This window comes from Hyperoodon ampullatus, assembly GCF_949752795.1.
Source record: "Hyperoodon ampullatus genome assembly, chromosome: 4".
Lineage (NCBI taxonomy): Eukaryota > Metazoa > Chordata > Mammalia > Artiodactyla > Ziphiidae > Hyperoodon > Hyperoodon ampullatus.
In genome coordinates this window covers 124,088,067-124,106,486 of record NC_136917.1, presented here as the reverse complement: position 1 = coordinate 124,106,486, position 18,420 = coordinate 124,088,067, and the positions used below count along the sequence as shown (strand labels likewise).

Genomic DNA, 18,420 nt, shown 5'->3' with positions numbered 1-18,420 from the left:
ATCCAAGGCTAGAGATTTCTGGTGGGAATGACAATTTATGGACTACTCCTAAATTTTCTCAGAGAGACTTAGGGATGTATCAAGGGCTGAGAGTCAGCTCGTAGGCCATACGATGTGAACTAGACCCATGATTAGAATCTTAAGCAACTTGCCAGGTATGCTGGAGTGGGTCTCACTGGTAATCTGGGTTCTGGTAGAGTTGAATGATAAAATTAGACAACCTGTTTCATAGGCAACACATGAGTCTACTTATAATTGAAGTGCCAGTGAGTTTTTCCCCAGGTGCCTTACATTAATATTTCAAAACTCTGACCTAAAAGACATGATTTCAAAATACTCACACTGAACGTAGGCTTATGAATTTAGAATGCAATTGGATTGGGATTCATTGTGACTTTGATGGCTTGACTTAATCCATGGAGTATAAGAGCAACTGTATTTATTTCTGTAAATAAACTGCATCCATTTCAGAAAATGTTGCCAAGCCTGCCTAAATCATATCAATGGAGGAGTTGGGATACACAGGGACATAGCCTTCCATGACCAAGTTGGACCATTCAGCATCTTTCTTTGGAGAATGCATGTTCTCTGTGCCTGTAAGTTCTTTCTGAAATTCAGATGGAGAGCACAGTAAGCAGAGTTATGACTCTCACCTAAGGGTCTATCTTTTGGATTACAAAAGTACAACCAGCTGTACCTCTGTCCAACTGCCCATGGAGACGCAGAGCCTAGTGAGAAGTGAAATGGTGGCAAAGGCTGTGCATGTGCATGTGTGGTGCAGGAGTTGGGGGCAGGGGATGTGAACTCAGCATACTTTTCCTGATGAAACTGTACCTGAGTCCTTGATATTTTACATATTCAAACTGGAAAAGGATGAAATAACACGTTTTGCTTGGGAACCTGACAGTATTCATTGCAGTGGGAACAGTCCACTGACTTCTTACCCTTGAAGCAAGGTGATATCAACTATGGAACTTTTTTCTGATTCCATCCTACCATGGACTAAGCCATTTCTTTCTCTCTTTGCTTTCTTGGTTTCTTCTTACCCAGTCTTATTCTCTGGATGCCACTCACAGTCAACTTGAGGTGCTTTGATCCCAATACAAATCCAGGGTTCCCTCCAAACCAGACAGCTGGGAACATAACCCTGAATGCTAAGGTAGATTATGACCATTTTAAAAACTGGCAACAAAAATGTCTGGTCTTCCTCACCTCCTTGAAATCAAAGTTCAAATGACCTTCACCATTCATTCCTTTCACTGATTTTAATACATCAGAAGCCACCTTAAAACCCATATTCAGTAGCTGTTTTGTTCCATGGATCTCAGGAGGTTTCTGGAGCTGCTTAGGCTCTCTCAAAATCATGTACTTGAGGGAGACTGAGACCCGCCAAAGCCACCGTTAGACAACCTGGTCTGGTAAACCAATGTATACTAACCACACCTTTCCTGCTCATCTTTCCACACCATGAATCATTATTTGGCAGCAATAAATACTAGACGACAGAGTGCCTTGTGCTATTGAGAAGCTGAAAAGACTCACCAAACTACAAGGGAACCTGAAACTGAATAAAGATGAATAAAATGGCATTTGGGATAGAAATTCATGTGAGCTTGAGTACGTTAGTCTCAGCTGCCAGATGTACTTTAAAAAATTACTGAGTAGTATTTCAAATGCAATGATACCCAGTGTGTCTACAATTCACTCTTAGCAGCGATGTAGTGTTACCCTCATCAGTGGCAGTCTGTTAAGATCAAGCCTATAATGCCTTCACTCTTAGCCGAAGGCTTTCAGGAATGAAAAGCTAAAGTAGATGTTAAACATGGCAAATTATATCTTCCTTCTTCCTCCTCCTAGTTCCCTCTCAATATTTACTTTTAATTTCTTGATTCTCCACTTCTGATTTTCTTTCTCTTACTATCCTTTGTTGCCTTAACCTTCCATTTATTCAATCTCTCTCTATTGTTTATTTTTATTTTTTAAAATGTTATTCAAATTCCACTATTTTATTATGGTTTTCGGGGACTAATGTGCTTAATTTCCATATAGATGCCTAAATTCCTCACCATGATTAATAGTATCCAGTTCCCTAAATCTGAAACTTGGGAGTCATACTGAACATTTCCACATCATATTCTCATCCCTATGTCCAATTGTTCATCAGGATCTTTTTATTCTCCTTTCCATTTTATTCATTTTTTCCAATTCATTACCCTCTTTTTTTTTTTGCGGTATGTGGGCCCCTCACTGTTGTGGCCTCTCCCGTTGCGGAGCACAGGCTCCGGATGCTCAGGCTCAGCGGCCATGGCTCACGGGCCCAGCCACTCCGCGGCATGTAGGATCTTCCCGGACCGGGGCATGAACCCGTGTCCCCTGCATTGGCAGGTGGACTCTCAACCACTGCGCCACCAGGGTAGCCCCATTACCCTCTTTTTGATCCTTGTTATATCTGCCTGAGTTCAAGCCTTCATCATCTCTAGCCTGGACTCTTAGAACAACTTTTTAACTCTTCTCCCACATAAGGCTATCTTCCCTCTGCCCCTTTATACACCGGCCAGCCTAAGTATGTCACTCCCCAATTTCCTTCACTTGTTCCCAGAACTGGTGGATAGAGTCCTAACTTCCTTCTACTGCATACAGGACCCTCCAAACCAAGTCCCTGTCTCTTTCTTTGTAGCCTCATCTCTACTACCTGTTCATCTGCCACCCTCTGCAACCATACTGAACTATGTTTGACTCCACAGCCCCGTGACTGCACACAATCACCTTCTGCCAGCAATGCCCAGCATTTCAACATCTTCTTGGCCAACTGTTTCACACCTTCCAGTGCCCTGCTCAAGCTTTCCTTCTCCATGATGCTTCTGCTGAATAACCCCTTCCTCTGTGTACTCATGGTAGTTTCTTTCTATCCCTATTACAGTATTGCCCATATTGTGAAACTTATTTGTTTGCATGTTGCCACCCCTCCTAAACTGTGCTTCCTTTGAGGACAGGAAACTTTCCTAGTCTCAGTGGCTGGCACATGGTAGGTAGGTTTGCTAATTAAATGACTTTATGGTTGGATGACTGGAGAGAACATTTTTTAAACACCATCACCTTGACGAACGGACAGACAGATATCTATGTGATAAATCAAGTTCAATAAAATGTTAACGGTAAAATCTAGATGGCGGATGTCCACTGTAAAATTCTCTCAACTTTGCTGTATGTTTGAAACTTTTTATTATTTTAATAATAAGATATCAGGAGAGGAACCATCTCCTAAACTTCAGTTGTTGAAACAATACCCAAGATTCTATCAGTGGCCCATGTTACCCATAAAGACCCCACTGAAAGACTGTATTTTAGATCCCAAGAGAGCTCTGTTAGTCCTACCCTGTCTTGCTTGGAGCAGAGATTAACTAGTTTCTCAATAGTCTCCTTTCCAAGAGTCAAGGGAACCTGATTCTGGTAGAAAAAAAGGGGTCCTCTTCTACGTCCTGCATTAAGCAGAACCTACTCCTTCCCCCACAATTGGACTTTCCTCCCAAGTTCCCCTTTGTAAGAGGCACTTCCTCTCTCCCTGATCTGATTTCCAGAAGCTCTATCAGGTCACTCTCACATTACTTTCATGCAAGAGCCTCTTCTCTTTTAAAATCCATGTTATCTGCCCATTTCATATCTCTATGGATGACAAGTTATAACTTCAATCAACTGTTTCATCCTTTTTCTCAGGGTACACACTGGGTTTTTCCAACTACAGATTACAACTGGCTCATGGACCACTTAGTCTATGAAGATTGCCTTGATCCAAAATGTTAAAGTCATCAGTCATTCATATGAGCACTCTTAGCACTTGTGTAAACCACTCCATATAACACATTCTACCCTGCATTTTAAAAAAAATAAGTATCTTTCCCATAAGACTACGAACTTATAAGTGTTTTGAATTTTCCATAATAAATGGCAGAGGCTGGCCGCAGCAAGCATTCAATAAGTAGCTTCTGATGAAATGAACAGATGGTTTCAGGTATTTAAATATATTCAATATATACTACTGGGAAGCTAAAGAGAACACAAAACAAGTTACAACAGATATACTGTTTCTACTTTAATTCTTATTTTATAAAAGAGAGTGATCGTGTCTTAAATGAGTCAACAGCTTTAGGGAATAACAATTCTAAGATTAGTCATACTTTGCAGGATTAATAATTTCCTAAAAGTTTCCTCCTTTACTGAGGATAAAAATATTGTCCTAACTGCTTACTTCAGATTAATATTAATAAAAGGTGATTTGGCCAGACAGAAATGACTATGAGGTATTTATCCAAATAATCCAAGAAATATCAGATTAACACCTATCCATTTTAAGAGAATTTCTTTAAGGCAGAAATAAGTGCAGTTGCAAATGATATTCTGCCCACTATAAAAACAGCACTACAGTTTCAGCTGCAAAGCTTATGTATGATAATTATCTACTATAGAGAAGTGTTTGGAGAAATTATTAAAATGGACTAAAATGAAGTTATGAACATAACTTCAACATATATTATTCTGGGCACGTCAAAAAGCCAGTTCTGGGACTTCTCTGGTGGCGCAATGGTTAAGAATCCACCTGCCAATGCAGGGAACACGGGTTCGATTCCTGGTCTGGGTGGATCCCACATTCCGTGGAGCAACTAAGCCCGTGTGCCACAACTACTGAGCATGCACTCTAGAGCCCATGAGCCGCAACTACTGAGCCCACGTGCCACAGCGACTAAGCCTGTGCACCACAACTACTGAAACCTGCACGCCCTAGAGCCCACGTGCCACAACTACTGAGCCCACGCCCTGCAACTACTGAAGCCTGCACACTCGAGGGCCCGTGTGCCGCAACTACTAAAGCCTGTGCGCCTAGAGCCCATGCTCCGCAACAAGAGAAGCCAACACAACGAGAAGCCCATGCACTGCAACGAAGAGTAGCCACCACTAGCCACAACTAGAGAAAGCCCGTGCTCAGCAACAAAGACCCAACGCAGCCAAAAATAAATAAATAAATAAACAAATAATTTAAAAAGAAGCCAGTCTTTCAATAATGATTAATACTTAATCTTTTTCTTTTTAATTTAATTATTTTATTTTATTTTATTTTTGGCTGCTTTGGGTCTTTGTTGCTGCATGCAGGCTTTCTCTAGTTGTGGCGAGCGGGGGCTACTCTTCGTTGCGGTGCACGGGCTTCTTGTTGCGGTGGCTTCTCTTGTTGTGGAGCGTGGGCTCCAGGAGCATGGGCTTCAGTAGTTGTGGCACACGAGCTCAGTAGTTGTGGCTCACGGGCTCTAGAGCGCAGGATCGGTAGTTGTGGCGCACAGGCATAGTTGCTCCATGGCATGTGGAATCTTCCCGGACCAGGGCTTGAACCCGTGTCCCCTGCATTGGCAGGCAGATTCTTAACCACTGTGCCACCAGGGAAGCCCCAAGACTTAATCTTTTGAAAATCATGCCACAAGTGTCTGTACTTCATAATCACAAGCTCTGTTTTCATGTTAAAATTCCTGATTTTCTTTTTTTTTTAAACATCTTTATTGGAGTATAATTGCTTTACAATGGTGTGTTAGTTTCCGCTTTATAACAAAGTGAATCAGTTATACATGTACATATGTTCCCATATCTCTTCCCTCTTGCGTCTCCCTCCCTCCCACCCTCCCTATCTCACCCCTCTAGGTAGTCACAAACCACCTAGCTGATCTCCCTGTGCCATGCGGCTGCTTCCCACTAGCTATCTATTTTACGTTTGGTAGTGTATATGTGTCCATGCCACTCTCTCACTTTGTCACAGCTTAAAATTCCTGATTTTAAAGAGTGAATTACAAATAGCATATAAACGTAGTTGAAAATGACATGCCCTAGGGCTCTTCCAAATCTAGGTTCAAATCCTGACTCTACTACTTCCTACTCTTGTAATGTGGGTAAATCACTATCTCTCTCTGTGCCTTAGTTTCCTCATCAGTAATACCAACTCTTGAAAGGTTGTTATCACGATTATATAATACACACAGATATTTATGTATATGAGATATATAAAATGGATAATAAATATAAAGGGCCTAACATAACACCCAACATAGTTTAATATGATAGTTATATCCTCTCTTCCACCTTAACCTTTTATCTTCCAACTCTGAAAAACAGACTTCCAAACCCACATGACTGAATACCAATAATTTACAATACATAAAGACTTGTTTGCTACAGATCTCAGAGAAAAGAGATTTTTAAAATTTAGATCATTTAAAGAAAATAGTTTTGCTATGAAAAGTACTTCTGTTTGTCATAGATTTTGAGCCCTTCTCAAGAGAAGGAAAGCTAGATTTCCAGAACATCCCTTACCAAAGGGGAAAAAAAGGAAATGGCACTAGAGCCAGAGATTTTGCAAATTAAAATTCTGATTTTGAATTAATATAGGGTAAGGCTTTACTTCTTTGAAAGAGTAAGTTACACAGTAAGTATACTGTGTTGAGGCTCAGATATAAGAACCAGGCCACTTGCAAAGATGCAAGTTTTCTGCATCTTGTCATGCAAGATAATTGCTCTTCCTAAAATGAAATTCCTTATGGAAACATTGAAAAATAGGATTAAAAAAAATCTCTCAAACTGGATAGATCTGATCAAAAGAAATAATTTCTTTTTAATAGAATAATGACCATATCATTTTCATTTGAAAAGTAGTCACAAATTATAGTCAGCATAGCTCTTTATTTTTGTTTTATTTGTTTTTTAAGCAGAGTCCAATGGCTGGGTTTCTTACATAATTAAAATTCATGGCTTCAGATGTTTGTATATTTGATCATGCTTCCATTTTCATGTGAGAAGGCAGTCTGAACTTCCTGACTATGCCATTTTTGTCTCTATACTCCCCATAGTTTCTGTTATTATGCCTTGCACATAGTAGCATTCAGGAAATTTCAATGAATGCTTAACTGAATAAACAAAGTACCCTTATTTAAATAAGATATAAGAAAATTCAGGATTTGGATGGGCATCTGCTGTTAATAAAGGGATTTCCCCATATATAACGAAGAGAAATTTCAGAGTCTGAAGACTTTTGTCCTCCTATATAAACAGCTATATAATAACATTCTTCTATTTTTCTTCAAGGAGAAAATTAGCATTTGTAACATAAGTAGTTTCAAACATATGCTTTCATTATATGTATCACAAGCATGAATTTTAATCTTTACAATAGCAGAGGTCCATTGTTGTAGCCAAAAAGAAACAGACGTTTTCAGTTTTAAGCTTGGTTCATTAGAAATCATCTCTATCTTTCTAGCACAAGTCAAACATAGAATGCTAGGTTGGACAGAACCTTAAAGATTATCCACCCCACTCCCTCACTGCATAGGTAAGTAAATTTAGCTCCAGAAAAGTTGACTTAATAAGGTTATACAGTTAATGGAAGAGTCTGGAAGAAAACTTAGGTTTCCTGATTACATATCCAGTATATATGTAGCTTTCACAAATGCTCTATGCAGACACACTACAACAGTGGTTTTATGGGGCTCTTTGAACTCTGGGAATCAATATAGGTGAACCACTAGAGACCAGAGGCTCCTTACCTTCTATACTGGAGGTACTGGGAAACTTACCTTCAGTACTGGAAATGGGGGTACTGTCACATTTGCTTTCACACTGCTGCATTGATGGAGGTCGAACAGTTTCTGGACAGTCACTCGATGCCTGTCCAGTGTAGGAAAGACATTGCACAGTCCGCATTTGCTGTCCAAGTCCACACTGAGCAGAACACTAAACCAAAAGACAGGGAGAAACAAAATACTGATCTCAACAATTTTCAGGAGGTAAAAAAGATACTATGTCATTTCAAATACCATAGATATTAGCTTTTAAAGCCCATATGTAGTTCACCTTGGAGAGGTATATGATTAGGTCATTCTATTACAGAACTGGTTTGGAAACTCAAGGATCATGTTATTACCCTAGACAATGGAAGCAACTTAGTTTCTAGAAGACAACAGATGGAGATTTCTTGGTCTATTATTTCAACAGTTCCAAGCAGTGCTTGTGAACTTAAACAAGAGTATAATGAGAAAATATTTGTGATGAAGTAGAATAATCAGAGGTTCTAGGGCTGGGACATCACTATTGCTGCCTATTTATATATTATAGATTCGTGGGAAAACAACCTGATGGTCTATTGGAGTGCTCTTAATCTGATCAAAATATTAGTTCAGTATAACAGCAGTGACTGCTGTGGGGCCTGGTGACGGGACTAGTTTGAAAAAAAAAAAAAGAGCATAAATAAGTACCTTGAGTTTTGTGAGGTATTTTCAGTCACACAAATCTGAGACAAATCTGAGAAGAGGTCTGGTGTTAGCCAATTAGCATGTCTCCCTCTCCTTTTTCATCTACTCAGGGATTCGGTTACTTTAGAATTGAAGTTACTCTCTGAGGGGCTTAGTTTCAGCTGGGACTGATCAGCTGTCCAGGCTGAAGAATAAAGCTGTGGTCCATTCTTTGGGCCTGCCGCCCAGAATGCCAGAAAGCCTGTGAGATTTGGGATCAAAGGGATGAGGAGCTAATTGTGCAAACACAGGTGATGGTGATGTTTACAAGGTAAACAAACCGAGGCCCTGTTGGATTTATTTGCAAAAACTCTCAAAGCACTTACAGGACTTGCAAGGATATTTACAGATACTTTTAAGTTTCTAAATACAGAATGAAAAATAAATGCACCATAAACATGTAGTAAAGCATCTTTGAAAATGTATTTTCACTGGTTAATTTCAATTTTAGGAAACTGAATTGAAAATATAGAGGAGAAGAAAAGGACTTGACAACGTTTAAAAGAACAATCTCAAACTGATAACTGTAAATTTGGTGAAATTATCAACACGCAAAAACTTTCAAATGCCCTTTATATAACAGTGAATTGCAACAAAGAATATATAAGAAAGGAAATTCCTAGCCGGTTTAAATAAAAATCATAAGAGCATGTCTGTACTGATTCTTTAATAGCATAATATCAATTATAAATTGTGAAACTGTCACACTTCTACAGAGAAACACTTATTGCATTCAATGTTTACTTAAGCTTATGATGTACATTCCACTTGAGCACTTTGTAAATCAAACTAAATACTGTTATACAAAAGCAAATTATTAATTATTTGTTAGACAATGCAAATGTTAATTATTTTATGATCATACTTCTTTTGTTTCCCCACAGGGCTGAGCACAGAGCAAGTATATTTATTTGCCTTAATAGAGACTGAAAATCTTTGCCCACTCCCCAAAGAGTCTGTAGATACTGCTGCACTCTAGCAATATTGAATTTTGGCCATAATTTTGGTAACTACTTCTATGAAATGCCATTATTAATAAGTAATGGCAGGCCCAGAGCACAAACAAAATCATGCTGGTGTAGTTATATGCCACTACGATTTATTTGGGTCTCAGATATTAGAAAATGACCAGCTCAAGGTTAATTATAAAGCCACAGTAAAAGGGCATTGATTCACTAGAAATTTTCTTTCTGGAGCATTATTTTTTAACATAACCTAATAAATTTCCTTTTTGACATTTTAAAGAACAATACTTAATTTTCCTTCTATCCAAATATGTCAATTTGCTTTTAAAGGATTTAAGGTGACCTTCAGCAAGATAACACAATTTAAAACTGAGAAAGAAGAAAGTAAAAATAGGAATTGGAACATAAAATAGAAATGAGTCCAGTCAATATAAAAATACATACTAAAAGCCCTATATACCCGTTTCCCAAATTCATAGTCTCCATCAGCTAAATCCATTGAAGAATAAGTATTCATAACATTTCAAAGATTGTCAATCATATTATCAAGCTAATTAAAACCTCCACATCTTTTCTGTGAGGTTAAGAGAAGTCATTTTGCAAGTGGGAAAGTTAAGACAATGGTGTTAACTGATCTGGTCTTGAACTAGTTGAGGGAGTTGACACTAGAATCCAAGTTTTGGTAGCTTGTTCAAATCTCTGGCCATTAGACTATTTCTCTTTAATTTTAAGTTAAAATGTTAGAATCCAAGGAGTAGGTGAAAGTGGGAAGTGTGTAGGTGTGGGAGAAACATGGCTCAGTGTGTCTATGTGTTACTGCTGCTGCCTATGCACTGTCTCACACTCACATCTCATACCTGGATCTCTATGTATTGTTACTCATCTCTTGAGCCCCTACAATGACCCAATCAGGAACCTCAAGTGTCTCAAGGTGCTGCTTCAGCAGGAGCCCACAGTCCAACTGCCCTACCTGGCCCCAGTTTCCTGTCACCCAGCGAGGAGGAGGACAGCGGCCCAAACTGCAGCGGATGCGGACAGGGGGTTTGCTCTCCTCGGAACATTGTGCTGCTGGGAATGTTTTAGAAAGGTCACTGCTCTTGCACAGAACAATCCGATGCTTGAATCCTGGACCACATTTGGGAGTGCACTGTAAATAAAACAAATACTAATGAATAATGAGAGTCTAAAGATAGAGAAAAATTTGAGGAAAGTCTTTCTCCAAGTAAATGTGTGTTTGGGTAAACAACATACACACATACTAAATTCTAGGCAGTCTTACATATATGAAAATTCCTTAAGTTTTTAAATAGAAGAACTTTTATCTTTTTCCCTACGGTCTTTAAGAGCTAAATCCAAAGTTTGCTTTTCTTGGCAGCATATTTTCTTCTTTTATTGTGTGTAGGCTTATTCCGTGATTCCTCCCTATTCTTGGCCATATTCAGTTGTGATAAGATTCTGCTAATTTTTGGAATGTGGAATCCTTGGTTTCTTACTTGCTAGGTGTAGTCTTCTGAAAAGAATTCTTATGTTACTAATAGACCATCAGAAGTTGTCTTTGTGAAGCAAGCTAAGGTTTGATTTAGATGTGTATGGTTGTCCCTCAGTATCCGCAGGGGACTGGTTTCAGGACCTTGGAGGCCACCAGAATCCGTGGATGCTCAAGTCCCTTGTATAAAATGACAGAGTATTTGCATACAACCTACACATACCCTCCTGTATATGTCAGATCATCTTTAGATTCCTTACAATACCTAATACAATGTAAATGCTATGTAAATAGGTGCCAGTGTATGGCAAATTCAAGTTTTACTTTTTGGAACTTCTTGGAACTTTTCTCCCAAACATTTTCAATTTTGGGTTGGTTGAATACATGGATGTGGAACCCAGAGATATAGAGGGCCAACTGTATTCTTAGAGTGTGCTAGCTAAGGATACATGATCACAGGTAAAGGTTCACTGTACAGAAAATCTCTGGACATTTGCTTGTCCATCAGTTAAACATAATGAATTTGACTGTGCTTTAGTTGGACCGGTCTGCTCTTCATACTGAGGAAAAGATCCTTCTTCCTATGTCATGAAGTCTATTACTTACCTCTTTTCCAAGTTAATTGGAGTGCTCTGTTCTAGAGCCACCTATTCAACGTGGTGGCTGACTGAAGTCCTCCAGCTTTCTCCCCTGCACATCTGAGCCCTTCCTTATCATCTGTACTTCTTCTCAGTGAAGTGAGACCCTTACCCACAATATTTTGAAGCCCCATTTCTATACCTTTCATTCAAAAGCCATTTCCAAATTTCGTACAGGAACTACACTAGACCAGGGGGAGGGGAGACCATAAGAATGAATAAGTCAGTCTGTACCTCAAGGAGCTCACAGTTTTAATGTAGGAGATAGATAGGTGGACACAAGGTTAAGTAACATAAAAGAGGATGTAAGAATATATAAATTCTTGTGCCCCTGATCACCAATTTCTTATTTTATAATTATGTATTCATAAGTCTTCTCATTCCTACCAGACTATAAGCTCCTTAAAATTATTTCATTTCTGCTTCATTTTCGTACACAACCTCACCCCCATCCTCAGGATCCAGCAGAGAGTTTTGAGAAAGCACTTTATAAATATATACCCTCCTTTATTTGGGAAGATGACGGTTTTGATTTACTTTTAGGTAAATCAACATGTACTAGCTGTGGGATGGGAATGTCTTCTTGAACAATGTACACATCCCTGAGTGGCTTTGTCAGGGGTAATCCTTGAACCTGGTTCATGTCATAGAAAGAAAGAAAAATATTAAAATTCTTGCAGGTGTAAATCAAGGATCTCATGAACACTCTTCATCACAATGAATGTAGTAACAGAGTGCATTTCCTCCAACTTAGAAAACATTACATTAAGATGCATTTTGAAGGAGAATAACATCCAGTTCTTTCCAATATGGTTCCAAAAAAGGTTTTAGTTAGGGATTTAGAAATCAAGAGAGAAATTCCCAATCCCTGTTATTCTTTTTCACAGCCAAATCAACATCCTTATTTCTAGCTGCTGCCTCACTCTACCCATATACTCAGTCACTAGGTTCTATTAATCTAAGTTGTAAATCTCTCTCGCATCTGTTGATTTCTCTTTGTCTCCACTGCCACTAACCTTACTAAGACAAACATCACTTCCTACATGTAACATTGCAATGGCTTTCTAACAGGTCTCCTGTTTCTTGTTCTTGCCTCACTCCAATCCACTCTCTAAAGCACACATCCAGTTATATCCTTCAGTGGTCTTCAAGATAAAAATTCAAACTCTTTAAATATCTTACTGTACACTGATAGGAAGCCTCTGCTTACCTCTTCAGATTCACCTCTCCATACTAAACAAGGTACAGTGTTCCTAGTGCCAGCCCAGTGCCAGGCACAAAGCTAATGCTGCTGCTGCTACTACTATGACTACTGCTGCTACTATGCTGCTACTACTGACTACTGCTGCTACTACTGCTACTACTATGACTACTACTGCTACTATGACTACTGCTGCTACTACTATGATTACTGCTTTATTAAGTGTCAAGCAGCATTCTAAGTCCTTTGCATGTCACAATCTACCTAATCTTCATGGAAACCTCACGAAGTGCTGTTTTCACACCCATTTTACTAGTGGGAAACTGAAGTACTGAGAAGCACAGATAAATTCATATTGCAGCTCTGAAAAAGATAATGCCCTGAAAGGTAAATGTACAAAGACACAAACCCTCTGTGGGACAATGTGAAGTTATACGCAAAGCTTAACATAAGACATCTTCTATTGAGGCAAGAAATAATTAAGAAAATTATAGCCCAAGCTCCACTAAATAAGTCACAGATATTCTATCCTATAGCACTGGAAGTAGAGATAATCAACTGGATTCTCAAAATAGTGAATGACTGAAAACTACAGTCTGATTCAATGAATCTACCAGCCCTGAGCCCTGCAGATCTAGTCACAAATATTACATGTCTATAGCCGGAATCTCAACTCTGGTCTCTGCAAATATTGCACTTCTAGAGGGTGACTGTAAAATGAAATGTGTAAAAATTGCTTGTAAAAAATAGTAAAGGCACAGGATGCCACTTAGACCAACTTCGTTTTAAGTAGAACTCTATCCTGCAAATTCTTCTGACCTTATGTCAGAGATGTTCAAGCAGAGACATCCCTCAGCTTGCTCTTATTTTTGCTTCTTCCCTCTGCTTTATTTAGCTTACATTTCATCTTTGCCTCTCTAGCCTTCTGATGAATATGTTTATCTGACAGCCTCAGTTTTATTTAGCTACCTGAAAAAAATACGAAATCCTAGAAAAGCAAGATGTAACCACAATTATGTATATGATTAATAGGCATTAAATTAATCATAAGTGATTCAGAGCATGTTTCAGAGATAATCATTAGTCTATACCCATGTAAAGGGTATATTTTTTGCACACTTTTTGAGTATGTAGTAAAATTCATTAGAAATAATTAGAAATTGAATACTTAGTAATAAAAAGTCATTTTTTAGACTAAAGTCTAGTTATAAATATCAAAATTAATTCAATTCATTCTCGTAATAAACCATTAGGTAGCTGGGTGGAAGATAATTCAGCGGAAAATGATTCTTTAGTAAAATTACTTCTCTCACTATTTCTCCTCATTGCAGATAAATATCTTTTTTTTCTTCTTTTATTCATATAATCAGAAACTTACAGTTATTTAAAATCTGACCAGACCATTTGTTTTTGTTCTCATCTCAGTGGGATATAGGAGGTGATTTTTATGAGAGATACATTTATACTTCAGTTCAACATTCTATGATTAAGAAGCAAAAACATATTTTGCAGAAAAAACATTTGAAACCACACCAGGGAAAATAATTTGGCTCTCACTTGTAAAGGATAGAAACATTAACATTTTGGGGTTAGCCTGAATTCTCTCTGGAGAGGTGGGTTTAATTTACTTAGTTATGGCATCAGAGTAGAACCTAGGAGTAAACAAGGTGACAGCACAAGTATCTACTAAAACAAAGAACAGTGCCTCGGTAGGAAGATTCCCGCCCCCCCATCCTTCTTAAGTAATGCTACCTAAATGTAAATCCCATCAAGTCAATTGAGTATGATGCCAGTCATCTATTTGTCCAAGAATAAGTACAAGAAACAGAACTTTTTCAATGGGTACTCTGTGAGAGTCAAAAGAAACCATTCCTATACATCAAAAGAATGGCTAAGGATTGCTGGAGCCCATTCACAGTACACAGCAACACTTTAAGAGTCACGTGCCAAGAGAGGGCAAAAACAGAAAGCCATTTAAGTTCAACATAGCATGGGTGATCCCAGGAGTGAGGCTAAATTGTAGAAAATTGGAAAGCCATGGCTTCATTAGTTTCACAAAGACTGCAGAAGAGCCATTTTCCACCAAGGCAATTTGGCTTAATTTTTTTTTTTTTTTTTTTTTTGCCGTAAGCACTGGGTGGGTTTCACTGATGGGGAAAATGAAAACGGTTCCTGGCTTTGCAACAATGGAAATTTTACATTAGAGAAGCCAGCAAAGAAAAGAAAAAGGTCAGAGGGTACATTCCTCTTACTGCCACATGTTTTCACCAGTTGAACCTCACCCTTGTGATTAGCAGAGCTCAGACAGCTGATATTTGGAATTGGGAAGGGGGCAGAAAGAGCAGGGAAGTTTTCATGGGCGTGTGAAAAAGATATTGTGTGAAATATCTTTGCAAAAGTTAAGTGAAAGAGGTTGAACACTGCCTGCTCTTCTGCTGGGACCTCCTCTTTTCATTAGTGGGAGATGTTACATTCTTCTGAGAAGAACAGGTTCCTTGTTCTCACTTTGTTCTCCATGGCTACTCAGACATTTTTTTTTTCACTTAATGCTATTTACTTTTACTTATTTTTAACTTATCTGGAGAAGAGGTAGGTTTTAAGCTAAAGGGAAATGGAAGGGTGAGAGTGCACTCTCTCCTTTGGAAAATAAACAGGAGAGACTGAATGGGGATAAAAATCAACTCTTTCCTCCTGAACAAAGGATGAAGATGATGGTATAGATGATGTTCAACTAGAATCTTTGAGATGGCAATGGCAGGATTTCCTGACTCATGCTTACCCCAGAATAGTTTTCCTGTGTTGTCTGTGGAGAGACAACAGGCACTATTTTTTGGTTTTATTGGAAGTGATAGTCCCAACATGTGTACTCCATGCCCCCAGCTCCACTTCTCTCCCATAAGCTTTGACTTAGCTATCTTAAAGAAGATAGCAGAAATGTGATTCAAAGTCCCCTTAACTTAAACATATTTCTCCAGGCAGCTTCCAGGAGTACCTAACAGCCTCGCAGAGCCATTTGAGCAAGCCACTTCTAAGACTGGGTAGATGAGAAGCAAAATGCTAAAAGTAGGGTAACTACAACCTGTATGAAGTTGAATTAGGAAGAAAATCTTAAAATGGTATTTGGAATGGAAACATACAGTAATATACATAATCTATTCCTTAAGGTGATTATATTTGGTGTTTTATGTTAAAAATATAATGATACAGAAAAATGTAGGTCCAGAGACCAATGTGAAGTGAGTCTGCACATGAGAAGATTTTGGCGTTTTAGTGGTCAGCAGAAGTTTTTTCTAGTTTCTATTTTTGAACTTGTTGATTTTTCTCCACTTTTTGTAGAAGGATAATACGGTATAAAGTTCTGTATTCAAGCCTTCTTGTTACCTATCACTACTTTATTCAATCTTATCTTCCATTTATTCTTTAAAACAAATCATTTTCTCCCACTCTACTTTCACCACATGATCTTTGTGTTTCTGTTCAGTTGTTTCTCTTATCAGGAATACTTCTCCAGTTTCTTGTTCTCTTCCCTACTTCAAATCTTACACTCCTACAACATTCAGTTCAACCCCCATCAACTAAAAAGCCTTCTGAGCCTACTCCAGGCTATTCTGACCTTCTCAGCTCTGAATTTCTGTATATCTTACACATTTATACCTCACAATCCACCATTTTGTTAAACACTGTCTTATGTTATTTTCTAGCTGCTTCATGGATATTTCTTATTTTCCCAAGTTCTTGAGATTCTTCTGAATTCTCCATAGCTCCTATCCCAATGTGGTTAGAAAGCACCCAGTTATACTTACTGACTTGGCCTGAAACCCTAAAAATGTTGCAGCCAATTATCAGGTCTCCCATTAGGATTTTCCAATAACAACATTGCCATCATTATCAAAGACTATTTATGAACTTCTATAAGGGTCTTGGGCACTGACTTGCAAGTAAAATAACTACTAACATGTGTACAATTCTGTAAAATGTCTCTTCTTTATCACTGGATTTTATCTTCCAAATGAATGCAGGAGTTAATCCACCCACTGTTAGGGAACAGAAGAGTTCATACTGTTTTCCATAACCACTGAATAATACTGAGAATATCTCTACATTTGATTGAAACACAAATAAAAGTTAGGTAGGCAGAATGTAATTACTGAAGCTGGACTATGGCCAGGAAACTTGGAAGAACACTCCCAACGTCTGCCAAAGATTCCACAGATAACCATAACCGGTCAGAATCTCCATTTCCATGTACCATCTTAAACACAGGTCTCTCTTTTAGCCCTGTGCCTCTAGCAAAATAAGGCCACTCAAGCAGTAAGATTCATAGGGAGAAAAGTTACATCCAGAGGTTCCTAAAGAACAATGTTTAGTTTTTTTCTGTTGTTTATTTTTTGACAAACTTATGAGGTCTACAGGAAATACCTAAAGCAAGTACTACAATGTTTCCAGCAGGAAATGCATCCTGTTTTGCTAACTTAGAAAAATGACCTTTAGTTATATAGCCAGATACTCATTCTTTCTAACATTTACCAACACTACAGAAGGATTCAGTTCTTCTTTAGGAAATGTAGAGAATGGTACAGTGTGTATATGTATGTCTCATGCAGGATGAAGAGTCAAGAATTAACTCTACCTCTTACCTCATTTTTCATAAGACCATTTTTCTGAGGCCTCGGGATTATATCAGACTTTTTATATATACATGTATGCCAGAAAAACATTATCTTAGTTAGATCTTCCTCAATGATCATATAAGTGGAGGTAATGATAAAATCTGAATTTGACTTTTTGACAGTTATAACCCTCAACTCTGTGTTTCTTCCCCAGAAGCAATTAAAATATATATAGATATATAACATGTGATGATAAATTAAACTCATATGTAAGAGTTATATGGTTAGGCTGGAACATTACTTGGAAAAAAAGATATAACATATCACTAATTCTGAGCTTATAATGCTGTTCAAGAATAGCAATGAAGAAGAAAACCCACTTATAATATTCTCTCAAATTCACTTCAGGCTTGTTTTTTAATTAAATTGATGACTAGTTTCTCATTGATTTTCCTTACTCCAAAAACCTTTACTTCCTGGCAAGCAGCAAAAAAATATAACATGGCCAAATTCAGAGTTATGCAGCCCTTACTTGTTGAGTTCTAAGGTGCTCACATGCTCAGGTGTCCTTAATATTAAATGCTTTGGTATTGATAGCTAAGACATCTCAAAACATACAGCCTCAGATTTCCTTACTTCTGACCAGTCCAAAGCCACCCACTGCGGTGGACATGACTGGTTGTTGCAGGGCTCTTTTTCAATAGGCCGGTGTGTTAAACAACCACTGTAGTCCAGTGTCTCCTCCTCAGAAGGTCCAATCTTCCTGATGCAGAGCACTGCCCTTGTGCGCATCCCACCATCACAAGTCTTGCTACATTCCAACCAGTCCCCAATGAACCACCTGCAACAAGAAGTGGAAGAAACACAGAAGAGCATTCCCTCAGTGCAGCCAGAGATTTCAGCAGAGTGAAGGCACTTTCTCAGTGGACTACCTCCTCTTCTCAGAAGAGCTAATATTTCAGTGTCAGTTGATGTGACAAATGACAAATGGAAGAACTGCTAAGGAAAAGATAACCCACTGTCGGCTGCCTTCTAGAGCAGAGTGCATGGGCTTTGGAACAGGCAGAACCCAGGTTCAAACAAGCAATGCATTATGTGTTTTTAAACTTCTTTTTGTCCTTTTTTATTAATTTCTAAAACGAGGATAACAATATCAATCATGAGATTGTCCTGAGGATTAAGCAAGGTAACATATGAAGCTC

General features: G+C 38.4%; 1 protein-coding gene across 1 annotated transcript in view; it reads right to left on the bottom strand.

Moving 5' to 3' along the window:
• The window catches only part of ADAMTS6 (ADAM metallopeptidase with thrombospondin type 1 motif 6), a gene marked incomplete at its 5' end in the record, with an annotated part of 267,294 nt that overhangs the window by 5,893 nt on the left and 242,981 nt on the right, over window positions 1-18,420 (bottom strand). The window contains 3 exons of the mRNA XM_079702297.1: window positions 7,605-7,761; window positions 10,254-10,430; window positions 17,855-18,059. Coding sequence (XP_079558423.1) covers window positions 7,605-7,761; window positions 10,254-10,430; window positions 17,855-18,059 — 539 coding nt within the window. The remainder of the gene's footprint in view (window positions 1-7,604; window positions 7,762-10,253; window positions 10,431-17,854; window positions 18,060-18,420) is intronic.